The following is a 25,272-nucleotide window of genomic DNA, read 5'->3' as shown; positions in this document are numbered from 1 at the left end:
TTAATTTGATTTTATCCATCAGGTTAAGACAAAATAACCTGATTTCATTAGATGTTTTCTCAAAGTTCGTTATAAAAAGAGACAAATCTAAGTAGCAATACACCAAAAAAAAGAAGAAAAAAAAGATTCCCAGTGTGCCTTTGCTTTGTGATGAACTGTAACTACTTAAAAGACACAATGTTCTCCTTAAAACATTAATCGTTATGAATATTTAGAAAACTTTCTACATCATGGCACTTTTAATTACCAGGGATTTTAAAAATGGATTTGAGCAGAAAAAATGAAAACTCTTCTGATAATTCATCTGGTCGACTCATTTCAACCAGCTCACAGTTTACACTGCTTCCATTTGTCAGGATTATCTATAAGTCATCGATCAATAACCTGCTTTGTCCTCTGTCCTGAGTTTTGTTGAGGCGCAAGAGCAGATCATTTGGTCAATTCAGAGTTTTTCCATCAGGTTCATGCACAGCAAAAACAGACCTCCTGGTACACACTAAACACACCAATAAGTTAATAACAAATCCACGAAAATAGTAAATCACACAATAGTATCCTAACAATATGGGGGTAAATTGTTTTGATTGTTTATTCAATAAATAATTTCAGAAATACAGAATTGCAAATGTGAACGTGTTGTCGAAATTGAAAAAAGGCACTTAAAAACAACGGTGACAGGTGTAACCTTTTTTTTTTTTTTTTTTTTTACAAAAACTAAAAATTCTTGAGATCTAAAGCCATTTTCTGTCAATTGATCTTTAGAACTGAATGACATTATATCCACTCCTATTTCTGTTCAATAAAAAACGTTTGATCGAGGCACCACCAAATAGTTGGTTGGAATTACTGACGTAAAAAAAAAACTGGGACCCTTCTTCCAGTTCAAATTCTACAAATAAAACAAGGCATTTCAATATAAGGAAATTTTGTTAGCAAATAAGGCAGATTTGCGTATTTGGCATTGCTGTGAAGATTAAAGGACCTGAGTTGGCTTTTAAATTAAGCAAGTAAAACCTGGAGCCAAACAGTAATACTACTGTACACTGATGTCCTTTCACCTAGAAAGGCAGCCCAAGAAAATATCTTTTGTAGATAAACATACATTTCAATTGATTGTTCAGATGGATTAAGTCACTTGGCAAAAAAATACTAACGCCTTCAACCCTGTTCTGTGAATACATATATGGCTTTACACAGAACCCAAAATATACTGTACACAATTCATTGCCGTACATGGCCAACTGGCGCTACATATGAAAAGTTCAATCCAAAGAGACATTTAAAAAGAAGTGATATCTACTCAGTCAAAACGCTTACAGACACAATAAAAGCTTTGCTCAAATCAATCGGCAGATCAATCTGAAGACCTTTGCCCACCTGCAGTTTTGAATCACTGACTGACAAGATTGCAGCGTACTCCACATTGTATACATAGTAATTTGGAAAGGAACGCTTCCATTTGTTGCCCATTATCAACATCAAATTACACCCTCAACGAAACACTGATAGCTTGATGGTTCTATGACAAAAAAAAAAAAAAGGCACAGTTAGGCTTTCTGTTACCTTGCCAGTCCTGTGGCGGGACAAAAAAAAAAAATCTGTTCAAAAAACATTCTCTCAAGTTCTGCAGAGGCATAAAATAAAATATAAAAACCCCACATTTACACAGACTGTACACATTTCAGACGATGCATAGAAAATAAACCAAGTTAGTAAAACAAACTGAAATAGTGGCGAAATGCATTGCTATCTTTTGGTGACTACAACAACAACAAACAAACAAACAGTGAGAGCATTAGAAAACCCGCCCCTCCCTTCACCCCGCCCATTTTCTCTTCCATACAGTGTTGTCACAATGAGGGCACAGCTCCATCATTTGCCCTCGTACTTTGGATTGACGACAGTTGTTACGGCACTTTTGTAAATTGGATTCTCACCCTGAGAAAGAGAGAAAAAACAACGAGAGTGAGTTAAACGGTTGTGAGTAATCAGATTAACAAATCACAGCACTCAAACTTTCATGTAGGTCAGATTGGTGGTTTCAAAATTTCAATATCAGTAAACTCAACAGTTTCAGACTAGGTTGTACAGTAGGAAAAAAAAACAAGAAACTCCAGCAATGAGCATGTGGCCACACAGTTCATCTTTTGCAGCAACATTTTGGACAAACATGTTAGATGAGCTGAACAATAATTTATGAGTTAAATTATTTTGTTTGTTCATATTAATATTTTTCCACTTTGTAAATTGACTGAGTGAGTATTAACAACAATCCACTAAAATATAACAAGGCACCTCTGGTTAATCATGCTAATTTCACAACATGCAATCACCAAACCTTTCATTTCCCTCAATAAAGGCAATCAAGGTGTAAAAGTGCGCAGAGAAATTTCATGCAAGAGCACAAAGCCATCTGGTGATACAAACTTGGACCTAAAGAGCAGCGGCTGTATTCCCATAGCTGGGATTCTGGAACTGGTTAATAGGACTCTTGTAAATGGGGTTCCCTTGCTAACATGGAGAAAGAAAGGGGGAAGATGAAAGGGAAAAACAGAAGAAAAAGAAATGAACAGGAACAGTGGAAAGGACAGGCATAAACGTCTGAGAGAGATGTTCAGCACAGCAGGAAAGATTAGGAAGAAATTTAACAGGTATGTAATATCTCTTGTTGTTATGGTCACCATTTCTTTTTTTCCATCTCAAACATGCAAATAATGATATATACTAAGAATTATGATTTCTTTTCTGTTTTAAGTAGTATTTTTATGTTTCCTGTAAACTGTGATTTGTTACATTTCAGTCTGATTTTTTTATTTTAATGAAATATCTTTCTAACTGTTGGCAAAAATACATAACAGCAAAAAACCCAGTGTCCCTCTGGTACGAACTGGGAATAAAAAAAACATTCCAAGTGTTATTGATATAAATACGATCAGGTTGCCTAAAAAAATAAAATGACAGACACTGAAAAGATCCCTAACAGCACAAACTATATTACTACATGTTTATTAAGATGGAATAGAAAGGAATCTAACAAGTCACTTTTTACAAGAGAGTAACTGTGAGCTATCTGCCAATGTCTACTGCAATAATATGGTAACTAATTATGTTTACAAGTAGTTCCCACTAACGCTGCCTGTGATGAATGTCTGCTTCCCAAACAGCCTGCTCCTGTGCTCCTGTGACTAACAAATAGGAGTGAGCAACAGTGTAGTTTTCCACCAGTGGTCACCCCTCAGCCCTCCTCTTTCTCAGCTTCATTGCCTTTTATGGTTGTGCAGTTGTACCATGTGGACAGCAAGAGGCAGCACTGTCAGCTGAGGGGAAGGCCGCTCCCTCAGCGAATAAAGACTAAACATAACATCATGGAACTCAGGTTGATCAAGGACAGTGAGGGCCACAGAGCTACAGATTCTCTCTGTTCTGTTCCACACCTTATGGATGTGTCACTGTTTCACATCCATAAAGAATACAGTTTAAGGCCTGGAAAGGCTAAAAATGATTGTACCTCAATCCTTTTAAAAGTTAGGGACAGTCAGATCATTATTTCCCTGAGTAAACATATATAATCTTGGTGCAGCTGGTGCAGCAGCTGAAACAACACAGCTTGGAGACTTCAGGTAAAATTTATTTGAACGGTGGAGGAAAATGAAACCTGTGCACTAGGAAAAGGTCTAATCAGTTATTGCTCCAGGTGCTCTGGTGTGACCGACTTACCGTGTCCCACTTGGCGTTCATCTTCTCCTTTTCAAATTTGGCAAACTCTCGGCGGTCATGGATGATCATGAGTAGTTTCCAGATGAGCAGCAGGGCGAGGCCGATCAGCACAATGCCCGCAACCACACCTGCCACGATGGGGATGATGTCAGGTCCTGCTGGGCACTCTGAAACACAGAAAATGCACAGACACCGAATAAAATCCACTGCTGATGAGAAGAAAAAATATCTTAAAAGACAGGTGAACCAACAGTTTCAATATAGAAAATTTGCATCCTAGACAAATGATTCAGTTTATTTTGGGTTGTTTGCAAATATAAGAAAAGCCTACTCTTTCCATGATGCAGAGCGAACATGTGCAAGCCATGATAGTCTGTTGGTTTTACATCTCAAAACAAAATTTGTGATGAAGGGGAACGAACCTGTGAATGCGTCAAATATTTAATACAGACTGTAACCTTGAAGTAATTCAGGTATTAACTGTAAAAGTGAGAGAGCAACAAAATATCCGCCCATCATACTATCACCATTATAACTACCACTACTATTGCAACTAACATTCATGTATTCAAAGGTGAGGAATCTAAAGTAAATTTACAATGGTATCATGAGGAGTTTACTTGTAAAGACACAAAGCTCTGTTCACATTAAGCTGTACCAACATGTACATGTACTGAGGCTGAACAAGCTGCTTTGAATGCACTTCCTTCCTCATAAAACATTTTCATAGCTGTGTTTTTCTAAAATTTGAAAACTGCATGTTTTACAGCCATGACTACTTGCTTGCACTCCTCTTCTTTGCCTTTAGCAGGTATATTTATGTGTTTCTTGGCATGTGATTGTCACATGCAGGACTGTGTATTGTGTACGAGACATAAACACAAGGATTAATACATTTTAAAAAAAAATGCTTCTTAGAGCTTCTAGTTGTCAAAATTTCCACAATGTACCTTGTAAAATAATGATGCAATCATACAAACAGCATCATATACAGTCAGGTTTTCAATTTTAGTAAATTTAGAGATGTAATCTTACCCAAGTTCTCCACCACGTAGACCTCCTTGGTATCGTTCCTGATGGCATAGGTGTAGTAGAACCAGCAATCGTTGGCATCTCGCTCTTTGCAGTGAGTCAGAGGGAAACTCTGGTCTGTGGGCTGAGGCAGCTTGTCGCGATCCTTCACCTTGATGAGCTCAAAGTAGCTGCATTCGTGCTCACATGTATCCTTCTTCTCTCCAGCATCAAATGCTCGGCACTGCACGCAATCTCTGCAGAAACATAGACGGAGGGGTTGATTAACTCTTCACGGTGTAACATCTATTAAGTGAAGTCTAAGAGGAACCAACTCACATTGTGACCAATGAGTGGTGAATAGTTACTAAGGTTACTAAGACAGAACTATTGCCAAAGTTTTGGAAATACTCAGATGATAATACCAAAAGTATAAAGTCTCAACAACTGTTCAATCATTTGGATTTTTCATATAGAATTAAATTATCTTATGTCCTGAAATTAATGTCTATATGCCACTTCAAAGAAGTAAGACACCCAGGAATAATGTCAATGTGGTGCATAAATAATGAATACTTCATTTATTCCTTTATTTGCTGGCCTAACAGTAATCAAATTGAAACATTTTGAGTCTAATATAATATATATGTTTGTTAATTGATGATTATAGAACATGTCCTCAAAGGCAGCTATGGCATGGCCGAGAAGAAACATACACATAAAAACATTAGAGAAGGAGATGCAAACAGAGACAAGTTTGGGGCTCAAACCCAAAACCCCCACCAACATTGATACATTGATCATTATATAGCCTCAGACTCACTTGTGCTCAGCGCAGACACCGGGGCAGGTGGGACAGATCTCGCAGGTTGGACCCTGGAATTTGGGGTTGGTGCATTTGCAGATTCCACATTCACAGGTACCACGACCGTTACAGATCTGCCCGTTCTTGGCGAGGCAGGTGGAGGTCTCCAGCGAGCAGTCGCAGGCACTGCCGGTGTAGTTGGCATCACAGATGCACTTCCTGCATTCACAACGCCCATGTCCTGGTGAAGAACAGGCAATGGCAGAGGTTACCGCAGGGCTTTCAATAAAACCAAGTCAGTGTTTGAAATGTCATTATATATACACAGTCCTCACCTCCACAGAGCTTGTTGTTGGAGCGGTCACAATTGAAGTTATCGCACTCACAGTACTTTCCACTGTAGACCTCTGCTGGATTTTCCCTCTTCTTGCATTCGCAGGTGCCACAGACACAGTCGCCATTGTTGCTGCAGATATCTGTACCATTGTCTTTTCTGCAGTTGGCATCCAGGTCCTCTGTCCGGACTTCGTCTTTGCTGCACTCACAAAGACGCCCAATACGTCCATCATTACACCTGAGGCAGAAGATGAGAGGTTAAACATTTCAGTAATAACACATGTTCTCACAATAGAACATAACAAGCAGAGAATTAATAAATAGACTACTAAATGTTTGGGAAACAGTACTTCAAGTGAAAAACACTACTCTGAACCAACGGGTGTGATTATCTGGGTGGAGAAAGCAAAAACAGGCCCATCTCCTTCCTCCTTTTTTGAACCATGTACCACAGAAGTGCACCTTTTAAAGATGTACAGCTGTAGCTGGAAACTGAAAGCTCACACTTCCTTGAGGTTTCATTGCACATGGTTCAGCGGAACTGACCTAGTAAATCTTCCTGGCTTGATACTTACTTGCAGGCTCCACACTCGAAGGTCCCATTGCCCTCATGGCACTTGTCACTGTTGGGTTGGCCTTCTGCTGCGCACTGACAGTCGCAGATGAAGTTCAGAACTATCTCCACCTCCTCAGTGAAGCCCAGCGGTTTAATCTTAATGACCTCAGATTTGCCATGTGATGGACACTTCTGGGATTCAATGGAAATTCTGAAAGAGACCTAGAAACCAGAGGGGAGTTTATAGGGTCATTAAACCTAATGAGGAGGATACTTTGAAGCTAATAGTGCCATTTTCCAGACATTACTCAGATTATTAGCTTGTGAAATGTTTCTCTTTTCTTGTTTATTTTGAAGTAACTTTTTTAAACTGTTTTTTGCTCCTTTTTTCTCTCAGTTTGGAACAGCAAGTTCCCTAAACCTGTATGACATAGTCATTTATCAACTTCACATCCCAGAAACAATATTTTTCCCCTGTGCTACTTGGATTCCCCATGAGCCGAGATGCTTAACCCATTTATACCAGGTGCTGCGTAGCGCAACATTGCCCCTCCCGCCGGCTGCTGCGTAGCGCAGCATTGTTGATTCCTCGTCATTTTCATGATATATTTATACATATTTTACATATTTATATGCTGCATGCTAGGGTTGTCACGATACCAAATTTCAGTTTCGATACCGATACCAATATGTATTTCGATACTTTTCGATACTTTTTGTAAAAAATATTTCATTATATTATGTATTGCCTTAATGGGTTATTTAAATATTTAAAGAATGTAATTTAATTTTTAAAAATATATTTTTTAATGTATTTATTAACCATGGACATGTTTTAGCTCTCTGTATGCAGGCTACTGTAGGTTTACTACCGGGCTGGGAGGGGCTTTGTACTTCTTTCATTGACATTACAGTGCAGTGAACTGGTGAACAACATTATCACCTGTCGTTCTTGACTGAAGTCTCGGAACAAGTCCGCATGGTTGTCCTTTAAATGTTTCGACAGGTTTGAAGTGTTGCCTGCTTTGGCGAGACACACTTTGTAGCACCGCTTGCACTGCGGTGCCTCTGGGTTCAGTGGCTCGCCTTTATCGTTCGGTTTGAACCCGAAATATTTCCACACCGTACCTCGGGCCCCCATTTTGTCGACAAGTACGGGTTTTTCTGCAGCTGCCATCTCTATCTACTGTATTTTCTTCAACCCGCTCCGTCTGTCTAAGACGTGACTTGTCGTTTCTCTCTCCTCCTCAGTCTAAACATGCGAGTGCGCGTGGGAGGCGGCTTACATCCGCTCGGGCAACTACGTCACACTCGCTGGCCTCGCTGTGCTTAAAGAGACAGGCTCCAATTTACCAATTCATTTGCATTCAATAAAATGAAATAAAAGTACCGTTTGTTTTTAAATGCTGGTATAGTACCATTTTCAAAACTCTAGTATCGCGGTACTATACTGGTACCGGTATACCGTGCAACCCTACTGCATGCGTCATGAAAATGACGAGGAATCAACAATGTTGCGCTACGCAGCAGCCGGCAAGAGACTCAATGCTGTGCTACGCAGCAACCGGCGGGAGGGCAAATGTTGCGCTACGCAGCATCCGGTATAAATGGGTTAAGAATCTATTTTTTTTCCTATTTTCCCCTGTGTACACAAATTGCAAAAAAAAATGATATATATGATTATATCTACCTCGTCTCCAATGGAGATGTTGGAACACTTCCTGCCGTTCTCTCCTGTTCCCTCAACGCCGTTCTTACAGATGGACTTGTAGGTGATGGAAACTCCCTCTGGTAGCCTGCCGTTTTCCAGAATGACCTCAGATGACAAAGACTGTTCAAAAGAAAAGAGGAAGAAAGATTGAAAAAGATTGAATACTCACTACAGACTGTCATCTTTGACTGATTTGTTTAGATGGACAGCATTCATATAACCTGAATGTGTGCAAGTATTATGTGTGTAAGTCAGGAGGGGATTGTGATACTGCCTTCAACTTTTCATTTTCACTGAAAAATTATTAGTCTTTGCACAAAACTTGCAAGTACGGGACCTCTAGTGGAGTTTCAATGTCATCTTTATTTAGCAAGGGAAAGGGAGGAAGGGCAGTTTTCCACAGCATCAAGTCAAAAAATGTGTGTGCAAAAATAAGTATTAATATAAACTAAATCAGTCAGACATCATGTGAAGACTTTGCAGTTTGACTCACATTGTAGGCATCAATAATAAGTTTGATCACATTGCTGGAGTTGGAGGACAGCGTGCCAACAGCTGACTTAGGAATAAGATTTTTCAACTCCTGTAAACAGTAACAATACAAAGAAGACATTTTAAATGTGCACATTACTTTTGAATTATATGACAAAAATTAAATAAAAACTCCTTTTTACAAGTACAATGTACAGAGAACTAAGTTTACCTTGTAAACAGGCTGGAATTCCTCAGTGACGGCAAAGATGGTCTGGATGTTGTGGTCACTCAGTTTCTGGACCAAATGGGCGATGGAGGGGTAGTCCTGAAACACACACACATTTATATTAATAACAGAAGAACTGTGTGGTAAAGAGTAGGTCTGGCTAGAGACAGCTCTTAACATCAATAGAAAATTGAGACCATTAGTAAGAGGATCATGCTTATCTCACATGCTCTTTCAACTCTTACTGGAAACATTATGCGTATTGAATAAATGATAAGCTACATACATAGTAGTGGCTCATAGTGTACATGTTGTTCTCCAGATGACACTTCCCATCGTTGGGCAGGACAATGCCACCCAGTTTGCCGTCTCCAGCAAAGTGGAAACCAGCATCAGTGGAAAACACCAGCAGGCGAGTCACATTCCTCCAGCCGATATGTTCCTGGGAAGGTTGGGACAAACAGAGTTCCTCATTAGTATTTTACACTCTTGTCTAGATACAGGGCAAAGGTAAAATAAGCCTCTACTGATTGCTGACAGGAGAAGCAACCACTAAAAACACACTATTGCATCTTGCCCCTTCTCACCTCACAGACCGCCACCTGCATGATGGCATCGAAGCCCCCCTCCGGAGAGTCGAGGTTTCCTGAGATCTGCTGCTGACTGACCAGCCGATTAAACTCATCTCCGTTTTCTGTCAGCTTCAGGACGTTCTTATAGCTGAAGGGGCTGGTACAGTTCTGGTTCCCTGTGCAGGGGTTGATGAGCCTGGCTGGTGTGGTGCTGATGTAAGGCATGACAGTCTTCTCCACAAAGGACCCGAAACCTGAAGGGTTGGTGAGAAAAAGGAGAATGTATTTTATTCAGGATTTTACAAAGTATTTCTAACACCACAGCTTTTCTGTTGTTTATTATTCCTTTATTGGGAGGGAAAGTTTTCCTAACCAATTCTGAAGTCTGAGGTGATCTCCTGCATTTCCCTCATGAGGTCAGTGCCAAGGTTCTTGACGTTTTCCAAATCGTCTTTCATTGAGAAGGAGAGGTCCATAAGGTAATACAAGTCGATGGGGTAGTCCTCAGCACGCTTGAACTTCAGCTCGAAAGTCTGGGGCTCACCTTAAAGACAAAAAAATGAAAATTTAAACAAAATTTAATGCAAGATTATGCAATGTGACCACAGCTAAAGTACTACTCTAAAACCTGCACTTGTGCCTCACTGTTAACAGTTACTGCTACACCATCCCAGTCTGAGATGGACAACAGAACGAGTCATTGGTAATTAATAATTTTGAAGGAGCAGGTATGAAGGAATTTTTAAAGCCTTCTGTTACAATAAGAAATCTTACTTTTTATCTGTAATTAGTGCCAAGACTAATTCTATGGACTTGTATACATACAGCATTGATAAAACTGGCTGCATTAATCTAGTCTTTTTCAAAGAACATTTCACACAGAGATAATGACTTCCATTTTGCTCTGGAGCTGATGGAAGGCTGACTTAGACTGCTTTGCCCTGATACTGGTTAACTACAAAAATATATACTCAATTAAACAGCAGTTTCAGTCAGACTCTTCTCCTGCTCTGGCAAAGCGTTAGAAGATTTGGCTATTTTTATTTACCAGATCTAAGTGTCAGTGTGAGTTTCTGGGGCTGGATCTGGGTGATCTGCTCAGGCTTCAGCTTCTCAGCCATGTCCTTCTTGCGGTTGGTGACAGGCTTGTTCTTGTCAGTGGTAATGCTTCCACGTGGGTTCTCAATTTTGGTCACGTCACAATTTCTATTCTTCAGGGACTCCAGATCATCACAGCGGGCTGACTTGGATTCACCCACAGTGAGGAAATTCTGCAAATTAGCAAAGAAGAGGTTGTTATGTGGATCTTTTTTTTTTTTTTTTAAGTATATTTTTTGGGCTTTTTATGCCTTTATTTGACAGTATAGTGGAGAGAGACAGGAAACGGGGTGGCAGAGAGGGGGAATGACATGCAGCGAAGGGCCGTCCGATGTGGGATTCAAACCGGGGCCAACTGCAGCGAGGACTGTAGCCTCTACACATGGGGCGCCTGCTTAGACCACTATGCCACACAACGCCCCGTTACGTGGATCCTTTTAAGTGAACTTTGCACTAATATGTAATTTCTTAAATATTGCTCCTCCAGCTTAAGTTTTGTTGTGAGATGGAAACCTTGCTGTTGCAGGGATCTAATCTGTGTCATGTTCTTTTAAGTATCAAAAGACGTTTTTAACTTGAATGTCTTCACCAACTGATAAAAATTTCTAAATTTCTTTTAACGATTTATGTGCAGAAACATCTGGAAAGGTCCTGTAAATGTACAGGAATTTGTCTCTGTGTGATTAACATGACGAAACATGTTGACAAGTTAGTAACACACTAACGCAATACATACTGACAAACACATTACAACAGGACTTTACATAAAATATTGATGTCACTTTATAGGTTCACAGCCTCATTCAGTTAAGATTTTGTAGGAAGAACATTGTGATGCCAAAAGTAAAAGTTGTGCTTCAGCTTACCTAAGAAAATCACTGATCTCTAGGGTATGAATACTGCAGATACAATTTTCAGGATTCTTTCAGATGGCAGAGTATCTAAAAGAATCTAAGATAAAGTCAGTACTTTTTCAACCAATGAGGCCTCTGCAAATCAATCCATTTTACACAAACTGCCTTAAACTCTATTTTTTTAGGCCATTGTTCATACAAAGCAGGAGACAAATAGAAACAGATGACTCTGAGGCCTGGCTAAGAATATAGATTGGATGCACATGATATCCCACAAGGCATAGTGGAGGAGAACTTGAGACAATGAACTCAGTCAAAACAAAAATAATGTTTTGACCTAATTATTTCAAAACCACATGACCCACAGTGGGCATTTTTTTTTTCTCCCCTGTATCTCACCATACACATCAGACAAGGTTTATGCAAAAGTTTAAAAACCACAGAAATGGGAGACACATTTTTTATGAAAATACTGTACATAAGAGGAGGTGACTTAAGGAGGGAGATTTATAGTTTAGCCTGTTTAGTGTGAGTTAAGGTTGCTCATCAAGTGCCCTCTCAGATAAAACTAATGTACTGCACTTTCCTTGTAAAAAAAAAAAAAAAAAAACACACAACTGTACTGATACTTGCAGTCATGTTTCATGACTGGGGGTAGATATGAGTCAGCATTCTGCAGACAAGATTTAACATTGGCTCTGTCCTGACATAACAAATCAACAAAAACACACAACCCTGGGAGATGTTTTTAATTATTCACCATGAGACTGACCTTGGTGAATAGTTTTAGAGTGTGATGATTCACAAGGCCAAATCCTGCTATTTTGGACAAATAAGTTAATTGATACAGTCTATGATAATACATTGAGGTGATATTTTGGGGATGACTACTGGAGGTAAACCATAAACCATTAGCGATGTAGATATGACAGCAAAACAGGTTGAAGGATTCACTGCACATTTCACTTACGAACAATAGAGTTTAATACCCTCAGATATCGGTTTTACTTTACTAAAAGACAGCTTTAAAATTCAGAAAAAAACACTAATTTGAACAAAACAGGCCTGTTATTATGAACTAATGACCATTGACTAAATTTCACATGGTGCCATGTGAGCTCCTCAGCCACACTGTGTGTCAACTTGCATCTACACAACTGCAGTAAACCACTGGATTACAAAGCTTTGTTTCTGTTATAATAATCGAGCAGGGTTTCCATGTATGAATGACTCCAATATCTGCCTTGTTCCACTGATTTACATTAACCTCATGTTCCTGCAGAATGAAAACATGGTGTTCCCCACAATGCAATTAATTTCATGTAGAATTTCAAATTTCAAATATTTGATACACAGCATTATATAAAATTCTATAGCATGTGTCATCAATTTGTCCTGTAGGCTATAGATATATCCCAGCTGTGAAGGAGTGAACAAACTTAATTTTCACCTCATGTTCATGCTGTTCTAAGTCAGTATTTTCCTGTACTGCAGTCTGTTCACTCAGTCGTGTGCTGCTGCCACAGCATGTATATTTGTCTTGGGTCCAGAAAACATCTAATTAAACAGGATCATTCAGCCAAAGTTTCCACTGTGAGACAAGCATCAGCAGAACTCATGTTTACAATTAATGGAGTGGTTGTGGTTACTTGTCTTTGGTCGAACAGAAAGAGAGAACAAGTCTCTTTAATCTCTTAACTCTCTAATGCTACTCTGCATTTGTGTACATACTAATTGAGTTAGGTTTGGTTTCTGTACATGTATATTTATTTTCGTGTGCATACAGTACAGATGACAGAAAATAATTTGAGGGAACATGGAAATATTTTCTTAATTTCTGAACCTAACCTCATTTTTAAAATTATCAATAAAAACCCATTTGTTACCTAAACCTAAAAAGTATCTCTGGATTATGTTTGTTTTAAATAGATCAAACAGTAGTCTCTTCTACACAGATTTGTTTTGACTGTCAAAGATGACATTATTAAATATGATTCTTTAGATTCATTAAAGATTGTAGCGTTTCATGAATAATATATTGACAACCAGCTGTGTGCATTTGGCAACACTGTCACACAGACCACATAGGAAACTCTGACAGTACTGCACCCACAGTTTAAGATCTTCTAGATAAGGTTTCATTCACATGATAAAATTGTTTAGTGGCAGCTTTACTGATTCAACTCACCTCATCTGAGCACCATCCACATGTCTCGGCGACCTGAATGCATTCCCCACATGACTGTGCGTTTGCTTTGATGCATATGCTCCCCTCTGAAAGAGACAACACAAGTTCCTTTTAGCCAAGATGACAAAACAGAGTTTCCATTGGTTCACTAACTCAAACCAGCTTCAGTTTTTGGCTGCAACACACAACCTCTTCCCATTTAAGAAAACTGAGTCATGCTGAGAAAAGCTCAAGGCAGTTCACCAACAAATGACTTCACCCACAGAGCCATAAAACTATGAAGAAATACAACATTTGGCAAGTAAAAAAATGGAAGAAAGCAAGGAAGTTTTAGTTCATTCTATCACTGTACTGCATTGTGCACTTAAAACCAGACACTTGTCTAAAACATAAATCTCTCTAATCCACAGAGAAAGTCAATGGACAGATCAAAACATGTCAAATCAACAGACGTCCAAAGTTTAACACTGAATACCATGGTAACTGTGTTGCACTAGTGTGACCATTAACGGATGCTACACTATGAATTAGCTAATATTTAACAGTTAAGATAAGAAAGACAGAAAAAAATCTAAACAAATTTACACCATATCTGTGTTCTTACCTGGCTGTGCCCAGCTGCCACCAAGGACCGCTGATAATGATGCTATTAACAGTAAACGCAGATCCATCTGTAACAAGAAAAAAAACAACAAAAAAACTCAGTGCTGGATGAAACAAACAGATCTACATTTGAAGCCTGAAAGGTACACACGTGTTCAAGAGTAGAGAGAATGCACAGATCGTCTAACATGGCAGTGTTTTCTTCTAAGAGAACCTACACACAAGAGAGAACCTGTACATTTTGTATGCAGATGTAAAAGGAATGTGTAGTATAGTCAAGAAAGCTAACAGCCAAAGTGCTTCATAGTAACACAGCATTTCAAAGCGTGATCACATAATCACCACGTGTGCCAACACAGGAAAAGGTTGAGGCTTTTTTTGCACCTTCACCTATCACACTAACTGCAGTGTTTCCCACAGTAGGAGATTTTACTTTTACTGGCGGATGTACATGCAGAGACTCATGCAGTTTAGAGAGGGGAGGGTGTAACCCTGGTTATTTTCTATAGCTACAAATTACAGATTTTCCCTAAACGCCTCACATACAGGCTATCCTCAGAGGATAACTAGACGGCTAAACACAGAGAAGCCTCTAGTCTTCACTCAGCTGCTGCTGCACACAAAACTCAGATAGGTGTGTGTCCAAAAATTAGTTCATTTGAAAAGTTGAAACTGAGTGATTTTATCAACCTGGGTGGGCTGCCCAAGTAGAGCCTCTGTATGAAAAACACTGCTTACTGTAAAATCGTCTTTTTATACCAGGTTTATACCAGGTTGAGACCCACTATTATATGTAATAGAGCTGCACTATGCACATTTTATGTTGGCCAACATTAAGTTATTAAACACTTTGAGAAACCTACTATTACCAAGTATACCATTAACACAACAATTCCCCCTTGAAAATGTTCTCAATAAAAGCAGACTTCAGGTTGCGGTGAATTACGTCAGCTACCAATAGGCAGCAGTGGGTTGAGTTACTCATTTTGCCTCTTCCAAATGTGGAGGAATGATGTCCCCACACTCAGCTGGCGTCAGCTGCCAGTTCATCCACACTTCCACGACCCTCCATACTTACTACATACTTGTTTTCACTGCAGCTTGGTAGCTGTCCTGCTGTTGCATGCTTATGTAAAAAGTGGCTCGTTATCTCACCAGGTCTTATCAGCTAAGAGTCGACAAGAAAGAGACGGAGGATGACAGGCTTGAACAGATTTACTAAAAAATGTTGCGTAAAGGAGAGAACAGTCACATTTACACTTGCGATGTTTGGTCTTCACCAGTGTTACTCATAATGAGTCTAACAGCAGACATGTAATGACTATAACAGAGCAGCAGCAACAGCTTTAATTTCTCATTTAGGCTGCCACATTAAAGAATATAAACTAGGAAGAAATAACTCTGGTTCATTGAGCATTGATGCCTCTTTACCACACTGAATACAAAAAATAAAAATAAGGAAAGACACAAACCTCCAAAGTGGATAAAGATTGTTAGCGTGACAGCAACTTGAAAATACTCTTGGTGGTGAATCAGAACTTTTACTTAACAAGTTTTCTGCCGAAAAAGCCTCCAGCTAAGGTCACAACTCCATATCAGACACAACAGACAAGAGGTGCGTTAGTGCGGTAGGTGTGTTCACGTGAATGTGTTTGTTCCCATATTTGGTCAGGCTGTTTCATACCTCCTCCTGAAACTCCATTAAACCCCAGTGACACAGTGCCTGTACTGTCTGCCTATCCTCAAACTTAGAAACTCAGACCAACTTTGTGTATGGGCCCCGGGTACCATACACATAGGAAATCAGGCAATGTTGACAGTAGCTGAGTCAACATCTGTGTCCCTAAATAGTCTATCCTTGATAGATATTAAGCTAATTCAGGAACTTGTAAAAGTTTCTGTTGATAAAGGGACATTTATATTCATGCTACACAAGAAAAGGATATTTTCACAGTTAACTATGAGTGTTGTAGAGGTAAAACCAGTGACTGTGTTCTTCAGTGGATGCTCAGTGAAAAAGTGCAATATGTTTGCTGCAGTGCAGTGTGGGTCAGAGAGTACAGGCATCAAAACAACCACATCCTGTGAAATGAGGCCTAAAGACAAACCTAACTGCAAGTTTCCTCTCAGCACTTTAGTGATAGTTATCATAGTACTCTGGGGGGGACAGATAAACATGATGATTGTCAGACAAAATTGTTGACGACATGGAGAATAATGGGGGACAGAGTCTGACATCTAACAAAAACAGAGGAGCACAATGTGATTTTTGTTTCCCTTGTTATGGGGCCTCTAACGTCTAGCTAGAGACAAATTATTTTCAGTAATATTTCTGTTCATCAATAGCCCTTTTAAACATACACACTAACCCTAACCAGACACAAATGAGAACTGGTTGCCAAGATGGACAAAACATTCAACACGCAACATACCCAGCAAGATAAGTGAGAAAATTCAAACCAACACCAACTTTAAAGACTTTCTACACTATTAAGGCTCCTCCCCAACATTCCTGAAGAGCAGCTTTGTTTACTGCTCTGGGGTTCGTCGTGCACAGGGCTGCAAATTGCAAAGAGCTGACAGATTGGGAGGCATTTGGGGTCTTCAATGCCTGTGTCCCGCCTAGAAATGCCAGGCAGAGGCATTGGCATTTCCGGTTATGATCCTGGTGCGTGTTAACTTTGAAAACAGGCTTGTTTGTTGCATTAATCTACACCTCGACTATCTTAAAACCCTTTCTTAACCTGTTTTTTATATCTATATCAGTGACTTTGTTAAATGGTACAAGTTACTGGTACATGATTAAAAAGACTAAACAGGGGATAATGTCTTTTAACTGAATTCATATCTTTTGTTAATTGAATGATGAGTCCAGCTTGATTGAAATGTCACTGCCACCTTCAAAACTTCAAAACAGCAGCTGAACAGTCATATCTGAATGAGAGACTGACCGCTGGAGAGGATGTCACTGGTTCAAAAGAAATGGCGGGCGCGAAGGTCACAGCTGATAAGAGCTGAGAGGAACCTCAAGTAGACAGACAGAAGGCACCTAATCCATAACAGACTGTGGTAAAACTGCTCCTTATAACTGTGAAGCATCATGAAGGAAGGCCCAACTGGTATGTGGTAAATTACTACGGTAGCATTTCTAACCAATTTTCTCTTTCATGCATTGGACAAGGAATTACTGCATTACCTTTTACAAAAAGTAAAAGATTTTGCTTGACATCTTTTGCAATGAGCTAAAGAGGAACTTCAAATAATGCTAATCACATGTTGATTATCCAAGCAGTTTCTGAATATATTTAGTGCATTGCTTTGGGGCGAAGGCCTGCCCCACCCAAGCCAATGGTAGGGGAAGCACTGATATGTCCTCATCTGCCTGTAGGCTCAGAATTTAATTTGTGCTAAAGTAGCTCCAACTCCTTCCATACCCTTTTTCCAACAAGAACATTCACAAAAATACTACTAGATACCATGTTCATCATTTTGTTTATAAAATGTCAGACAAAATATTCAGTTTACTATCATACAAGACAAAGAAAAGCATCAAATCCTCAAATATATAAAATATCGCATGTTGGTTTGAAAACAATATTGATTATTTAAATAGCTTTACAGCCACATCTACCAGTTGTATCTCATTAATGTTCTGTTTTTTATTCAAACTATGAAGCACACAGTTAGTGTTTTTTATCTACACCACATATCAGTTGAGAATAAAATCAGCTGACTACACATATGAAGCCATGTCACTTCCTGGCTCACAATCTAAATATTACTAGAGGGAAGATATTGAATCCGAGTCTGAAAAAGCAACAAAACTGGGAAAGAGCATGTTAATACAATTCAGATCTGATGACCAAAGTGTTACAAAAAAAAAAAAAAGTTGAAAATTTGTTACCTCATTGCCCCCTTTGCTTACTTTTCATTTTACAGGTCTTACTCTACTCATCCATCTTTTTGAACCTACCTCTAATATCGTCAAGCAGAAACTATGGCCTATGAGGATTCTCGATGACAGACCTGAGAGCCTAATATTTAGAATAACAGGAGTAAACTGTGTCGAATCATGACTTTGTATGGTCAGACTGGAGAGGAAAGAGGTGGCATACACTTTGTGTTCACAGTGCTGAATGTTAACGTCACAATTTTTCATTTACAATTCAACCTCTGTTAACAGTAACCAGAGCTGCTCCAATCATTCCAATACAGTAACTAAGATGGAGGTGTTTGCCAGGCATTTCTCAAATATGGATGTGTGACTGTAGTAACACAAAGCAAGGTGTTGCTAAGTGAGAGTTAAAGCCAAATATTAAGGTATACAGCTGCAGTAAGCAAACCTTTGCAAACACTGTCAGTTAGAATCACAAAGAGCGACTGTGACACTGGTAATACACCAGATGTCTTTCTTCTGACTAAAGGTGGTATCACAAATTAAAACTCCCAACCTTCGCAGATTAATGATTTGAATCTGGATGTGAAATATCTAGTTGATATATCGGTGAGTCAATAGACAGATAAATAACTGTTCCTCGGATTAATAGATATTACAAATGCTGCTGTGTGTGTGTTCAGATTCCTGCTCAAGCTACGTTCACTCAGATTCTTCACTTCACTGAATCGTTGGGCCAAAAAAACAACTCCAAACAGAAAATGGAATATGAATGTGATGAATACTGATGAGAGAAACTTTAATAACAACTTGAAACTCTAGCAACATCAGGCTCTTAAAATATTTATACAAAGCAGTGTGTTCTGGCCTCAGAGACGCCATCCTCTTACGTTGTAGATTCGTGTATTTCATCGTTCAAGTTGGACTGGCTGCCAGGCATACTGGGACAAATCCTGGTGGGCCGCAGTACTGTGAGTATGTCAAAGCTGATTCACAACATGTCAAAATCAACAGCAACAAACAACTCAATCTTGTGTCTTCTTTTTCCAAGCTTTTCTGTGGAGTGGCTTGGATGGCCAAACAGTACCTGCTTCCTAAAAACTAATACTAGCCAATAATAATAATAACAGCCAGGCTTTCAACACAAGCTGTGGGAGTCATGCACGGTCCCAGACAAATATATTATCAAGAATGTCTTCCAACAGCTGCTAGGAAGAGCCGACTGAAACTCAATCCTCCATCGTGCTCGTTGTTATACTCCACTGCCTGCCATCAGCTTCAGACAGGTCAGAGGTGTTTTGATTCAATCTGCAGTCTGAAAGTACGCCTCAGGGACCACAGTTGTGCTCTCTCTCTCATGTAAATTCACAGAAAGCATTCCTCTGTGCACACGTCTAGCTGTCCTACAAAGAATCGACTCCCTGTGCGACATCTCCGCCTACTTTATTGTGGCATTCCCGTGACTTTTCTGTGGTAAATGAGAGACACAATTCTAACATCTGATGGAAAATATGGAATAGATGTTTGAGAGATTAAGTCATTAGTATCAATATAACTGGCAAACTGCAATTTCAGTAGCATTCATCAGCCCCTTTTAAACTGAGATCCTGCTATATTGCCATTAAGGAAACCCTCCTTTATGACGGCTTTGCTTGATAATGTGTATAAATGATGACTTTGAATAAGAGTTCAACGATACGACTACTCATGAGATGATGGTAATTTGTCAACCATTAGACTTTTTAATGACGAGGTAGCTATCCCTTTAACATTTCTGGTTGTATCAGGCTATTGTAGACAATGCTGCACATCAGCAACAACTGATTCATGGTTAAATCAGAGCAGCACAAGTTGTGTTGGTAGGTGTTGCTAATAATTTATTCGCTCCACTTATATCCATTAAGGTAGATTAGGGTTCATCAAAAAGAAAAAATCCTCATAAACATGGTCTTTCTTGACCCACTGTGTTCAAAGTCATGTTAAAAGGATTATCCTTTCACTTACAGAGATCTGGGGTTTTCCCAAGTCAGGTTCCGATTCAGTCAGACTTAAAACAGGAGGTGAACATGAGGACTTTGACTCAGACCACAGAGACATGTGTCACCACTACTTCTTTGTTTACCCCTTCCTGTGTTCACTAAAGGTGGTGCAGTGCCTTGTCGGCCGTTATTAACAGGGGAAACTCACTGTGCGAAGTCTGAAGCAGGAGAGTTCCTCTTGATGGGGCCACTCACTGACAATTTGGCACAATAAGGTCTATTTGGTTTTTATGTCTGTTAGATATATTCTTCCACAGAAATGTTCTAAACTGGGAATGGCAAGGAACAAAGGGGTCATTAACTGGTGGTCTGAATGTGAATATGTAGTTCGTATGTGGGTGTCGTTCCAGTGAAAGACGTGTATTATCTGATTTAGAGCAAATTAAATTTATAAGCTCTGCCCGACCCATCTGTGACTCGTTGCTGTGGCTCATACACCTTTAAAACAGACAAGACTGGTGTTGTCTAAAGGTGGAGCAGAGCACATCTGTGAATGTTTAGTAATCCTCAACAGGGTTCATGTTTAGACTGTGGATGACCACATTTCAATAACTAAGCACAATAATGTTTCTCAGTATGGCTGAGTTTATGGTATCTGTGAAGTACTCACAAAAAAATTTACTTCAAATGACCATGTCAGGTTTCTTTACAAAACTGTACGACGATAAACATGATACATACATAAATATGCTAAAATATACTATAATCTTTAAAATATGCCATTTCTACACCTCTACCCTCGCCCCTATCTGACAAATGTCCGCTACACAAGAGCAACTACAGAAAGTGTTTCCTGAAGAACATGTTTTGCTGATGCACAGCTCCCCCTGAACACACGTAGACAAAAAATGACAGCAGTATCCAAACCATTTTGATGATCTCAAAATGTCTGTTACTTGATTTTTAGTTGAAGTGGACATTTAAACACACCAGTCAGTAAACAAGCAGTTAAAACAACTAACTACATTCCTGGATGCACATATAAAAACTAACAGCCAATGCTAAAGCTCTTTGTGCACACATCAGACATAACTGGAAGTAAACAATGCAAGCTGATTGCAAAAGCTACCACAACTCCAGCTGGTGTTACTTACAGTATTTCCACTATTAATCTCTCATTGGGCTTTGTTTGAATTTGTCTCATCATTTTAATCACATGCTGTGATGTTAGATATAGCCACTTCGCTTTCTTTAAATAACCGTAGCAAACTGAATTATACAGTGACACTGTGTGTATGTAGGGTGATAATTAATGAGAAACTGGAGTACAGATATTAAACTAGTTATCTGAGGTCATTTGGCTTTTTTTTTTTTTCTTCTCCAACATTTTTACATTGTTTTTATGCACTTTGTTAATGGACTGGGTCCAATCTATGTAATGTAAAACACAAATCACAATGTAAACCTGACCACTGCCATATTGAACAGCTACATGAACAATACACAATTTTGTTAGTTTTGTGTGTCCTAGATGTGTCACATAATGCATCCTGGTACAATCAAAATGCTGAATGTTGCACGCTAACGCCAAGACCTTTTGTGAGAAACATGCAAAAGTGAAAGGTGGTGCTCGACACAAGTCAGCATTGTTCATGCTGGGTGGGTCATCTTGTAGTCCACAAAATGAGTTGGTGCCCATCCCCCCCAGCTCTGTTTGCCACCCAGTCGGCCAGCCGACCCCCACCTGCTGCTGGAAGTCACAGTCCACTCTCAGTCCATTAAGTCCCCAAACAACTCAGCATGACTCTGAATCCATTTCATTAATTAAACCACACCCACGCACAGTTTTCTCCCAACAGGCCTTTGAATGATCAGGAAGACCCCACTTCCTACTGCCAGCACAGCATGTTTGAAGGAAACCCAACCTACAAACAGGAATACCTGCTTTATCCAGCTCACATCTGCCATGAGGCTTGTTACTGAACTTAGAGGCCTGTCAGACTAGATGAGAGTTCACAGGTGAAGACTGTTTCTTTATCTACGTTTTTTAGACAAACGTGTTTGAAAAATGGAATGTGTTCAATCGGATGCTCACATTTTGAACTTCTGAGTACATAATGTGTTATGTACTCAGCTGGTGTAAAAGACTGAAGAGTTAAATCCAGTAAGCTGTACTATTTTTACATTGCAGAATGAACTGAAAGACCTGGGGTTTTTCTGTCATATGGAGGAGATCCCGATCCTGCAGCCTTCCTCAGAGAGATGAGATAACGCATTCCAGCTTAACTAGCTCCATACTGTGTCTTTGAAAAACTACGTCACTGAAATATGGGCTGCTTTTTCCATTTCTCCATGACTTCACCCTGAGTTTATTCTGTCAGTTTGATGTAGAGTGAGTATGATGCCTATTTTGGCATAATAGATAGATTTTAGTCTGTCCCTCATTGTTATTGCTCTTGTTTATAATTTATGCCTCTTTTCTAGGAACCAGGAACATTTGTACTTCTGCAAAAATATGTCTTTAAAATAGCTATAAAGTATATTTTTATATCAATATGTGGACACAAAGTGGCAATTTCACATGTGCGTCGCTCATAAAGATGAACCTAAATCTGCAGCTATCCTTGACTATACAGAGATTCAGCTCATTGCTTAGCTGTCCAGACTACAACTGTACAGTTTCGGTTTACTCTCACTGCTCTGATGGCATAGTTCTTGGCTACAGCAGGCAGCTTTTTTCAATGACACAGCTCTAAAAATCCCACTGTCCATTACTTGCAAATCAGCAAACAGCAAACGGACACAGTTAGAGACTAGCAGGTGAACATAGGGGAGCATTTAGCAGCTAAAGAGCTTTATGTCCCTCAGGAGTTTGTAGACACCCAAGGCAGAGCTAACAAAAGTGTAAATAATGGACACAGATTCATCAGGTGGCCAGTGACACAACTGCATATGAATGAAAATGTTGCTCCATGACTGCTGGATGTGAAAATGAGCAACTATTTACAAACAAGTTTGCCATATCAATTTGGCAATTTAGCCCCCAAATGCCTATAATGCTGCTTTCTTTCAGCATCTCAACCAGTTTGAAGCTTCCTCTTTCTCTGCTGCGACTTCTAACATTTTACCACAGACTAAGACTTCCATACAAGGGATAGAGGGGCAATGTTTGAACCATGATCACATAGCCTCAAATATATCCCACTCCCACATGCTTCGCCCAGCCATCCCCGGATGAGCCGTCACCCATGACTCATATCTGATATGTTGGAGTAAGGCCCTGGTGTTGAGTAATGCTATATGACCCTTGAAACTGTCCCAGACACTCCTAGCTCCCAGACAAGCACCGGTCACTGTGTTTAAACATCACAACAATGTAACCAAGGGAAGTGACTCAGTGATCTACATGGAGCCTGCTCTGCTCTACAGACATGTCTTCCCCTCATGTTTATAACTACCAGGCCTGGTGTATATTGTGTGCACAAGATCAAAAACATATGTGTTTTCACACCTCGATACAGCACTGTTGCTATGTCATTACGATGCCATCTTTAAGTCCTTCCAGGCTTGTAATTAACCCAAGACATTTTATTCCCATGTCACTAAATAAGGTCTTGCAGCAAGAAGTTGGGCAACATAGATTACTAGTTTAACTCAGTCCAAAAAAAATCAAGCCTCTGCTTGAGATTCACAGGGGAGGAAAAAAAACACCCCCTCAGGCAACAGAGCCTTTACAGGAAGTGAATAAGGCAGGCAAGACCAATCTTGTCCAACTACTGCACAGTCAAAAGTCCTGAATTAGAGCTGTGGACAAGGCTTAGCAAGACACTTTATATTCTGGTTAACCGATCTGGCTTGCTTAAAGACTCTTGGTCTTACTGTATCTTTAGCCACAGTTTATACAGTTCATAATGTAGCAGGGTCCAGCTGTGGTTTGTTTCAGAGTGTTTCCAAGTTTCACTTCACCCAAATATTTGTAACTTTGGTTTACAAAAAGGGATGTTGTTTGGTTTTCTTCTTTATTCATGTTTTTCCCAGAGGTATATGACTTCTGAAGTAAGGGTTAGTCTGTCTGACCAACAGTCCAACACTCAAAGATATCATGTATGACAAAGACAAGCATCAAATCCTCACATCTGCAAAGCTGGAACCAGCAACTGTTGGGCACTTTCGATTTGAAAAAAAAAAAACAACTAACATGATGATCGATTATCAAATAGTCGCTGATTGATTTTCTGTAATCAACTAATCGTTGCATCTCTATAGAAATATGAAAATGATACAAAAGTGGACAACTAAACGCTGTCAGAGACTTCGGCTTTGTGAGCAAGATTAAAGAAATGTTTAAAGTTTTACACACTAAGTTAGATCTGTAAAAGTTTATGTGATACTTCTGACTTTAAAGTGAAGACTAATATGATTAAAAATATTGTTAATAGTTATCCAGAACTTATAAATCATACTATCTTCACATGCTTTAATCACCTACACTGCCCTCTTTGGTCATATAAAGCGGCTCTCCTATGGCCTACTTTCTGTACAATAGCCAAATTAAGATTTATTGAGAGGGCATAGTTGAGTTGTAGGTTGAAATATACCAACATTTCACATGACATACTGTTGAAAAACTGTACTGTATGAACTCTGAGGAAATGAGTATAACTGTATTTTCGACCGCTAGCTAGTTATCGTTAATCCACACCCAAAGTTTGCCCCGAAGACAAGCATTCCTTGCTTCTCCCCTTTTGTCGTTTACATTGTGTTTTAAACAGGCAGACCGACTAAATGTGACAATTGTAGGGTAAAACAACATTACTCACCTTGTTTTGACGTTTTAATGTAGTTTCCGATGATTTAGAGTAACATTTGCCCCCCCAAAAGTGTCCCCTTTTAAAGAAATAAAACGGTTACCGATGACGGAGACTAGCTAAAACGGTTATGAGGGTCCGCTTTGTTTTAGCTAATAACCGCACGGTTCCGACCTGCTGAGTATGTAACCGATTAAAACACGGGTGGGAACAGCGTATTAAAAATGAACATTCATATAGGTTACGTTAAAATAAATAGATAAGGAGCGAGGAGTCCCGAGCTCACCCGGGCACGTTAGATGCTTCTCCTGGTGGTGAGTCGTCCTTTTTTTTATGCCCCACTTCAACAAACCTCTTTTCTTATATAAACCCCGCCCCTCCAGGAGGAGCCCCGGTTCGTGGAGGGGAAAGGAACGACCACACCGCGGAGGAGTGAACC

General features: G+C 39.5%; 1 protein-coding gene across 2 annotated transcripts; it reads right to left on the bottom strand.

Annotated features, from left to right (window-relative positions):
* Nucleotides 1-565: 565 nt before the first annotated feature.
* LOC130179393 (integrin beta-1-like) lies at nucleotides 566-25,178 on the bottom strand. Of its 2 annotated transcripts, XM_056392341.1 has the most exons (17): nucleotides 24,846-25,178; nucleotides 14,153-14,219; nucleotides 13,549-13,634; nucleotides 10,457-10,679; nucleotides 9,782-9,952; nucleotides 9,424-9,662; nucleotides 9,123-9,278; nucleotides 8,840-8,935; nucleotides 8,630-8,719; nucleotides 8,116-8,256; nucleotides 6,445-6,647; nucleotides 5,869-6,107; nucleotides 5,552-5,774; nucleotides 4,753-4,985; nucleotides 3,718-3,884; nucleotides 2,434-2,511; nucleotides 566-1,938 (listed from the first exon to the last, which is right to left on the bottom strand). In XM_056392341.1, exons 2-16 carry the CDS (start codon nucleotides 14,217-14,219, stop codon nucleotides 2,434-2,436), a joined length of 2,412 nt encoding a protein of 803 aa, XP_056248316.1. In that variant the 5' UTR covers nucleotides 24,846-25,178; the 3' UTR covers nucleotides 566-1,938. The 2 variants fall into 2 exon arrangements, with proteins under 2 accessions (XP_056248316.1, XP_056248317.1); XM_056392342.1 differs by lacking the exon at nucleotides 2,434-2,511 and having other exon boundaries at nucleotides 24,846-25,177.
* Nucleotides 25,179-25,272: the final 94 nt, after the last annotated feature.

This window comes from Seriola aureovittata, chromosome 12 (assembly GCF_021018895.1).
Source record: "Seriola aureovittata isolate HTS-2021-v1 ecotype China chromosome 12, ASM2101889v1, whole genome shotgun sequence".
Lineage (NCBI taxonomy): Eukaryota > Metazoa > Chordata > Actinopteri > Carangiformes > Carangidae > Seriola > Seriola aureovittata.
The sequence above is the reverse complement of the archived record's forward strand: the minus strand, read 5'-3'. Positions and strand labels throughout refer to the sequence as shown.

Excerpts from the sequence above, each read along its gene's own strand:
- LOC130179393 (XM_056392341.1), bottom strand. The coding sequence starts at position 14,219 with ATGGATCTGCGTTTACTGTTAATAGCATCATTATCAGCGGTCCTTGGT. Across the intron at positions 10,680-13,548 it reads GTGGATGGTGCTCAGATGAG|AATTTCCTCACTGTGGGTGA; the intron begins GTGAGTTGAATC and ends GCTAATTTGCAG. Across the intron at positions 9,279-9,423 it reads TGCAGGTGGCGGTCTGTGAG|GAACATATCGGCTGGAGGAA; the intron begins GTGAGAAGGGGC and ends CAACCTTCCCAG.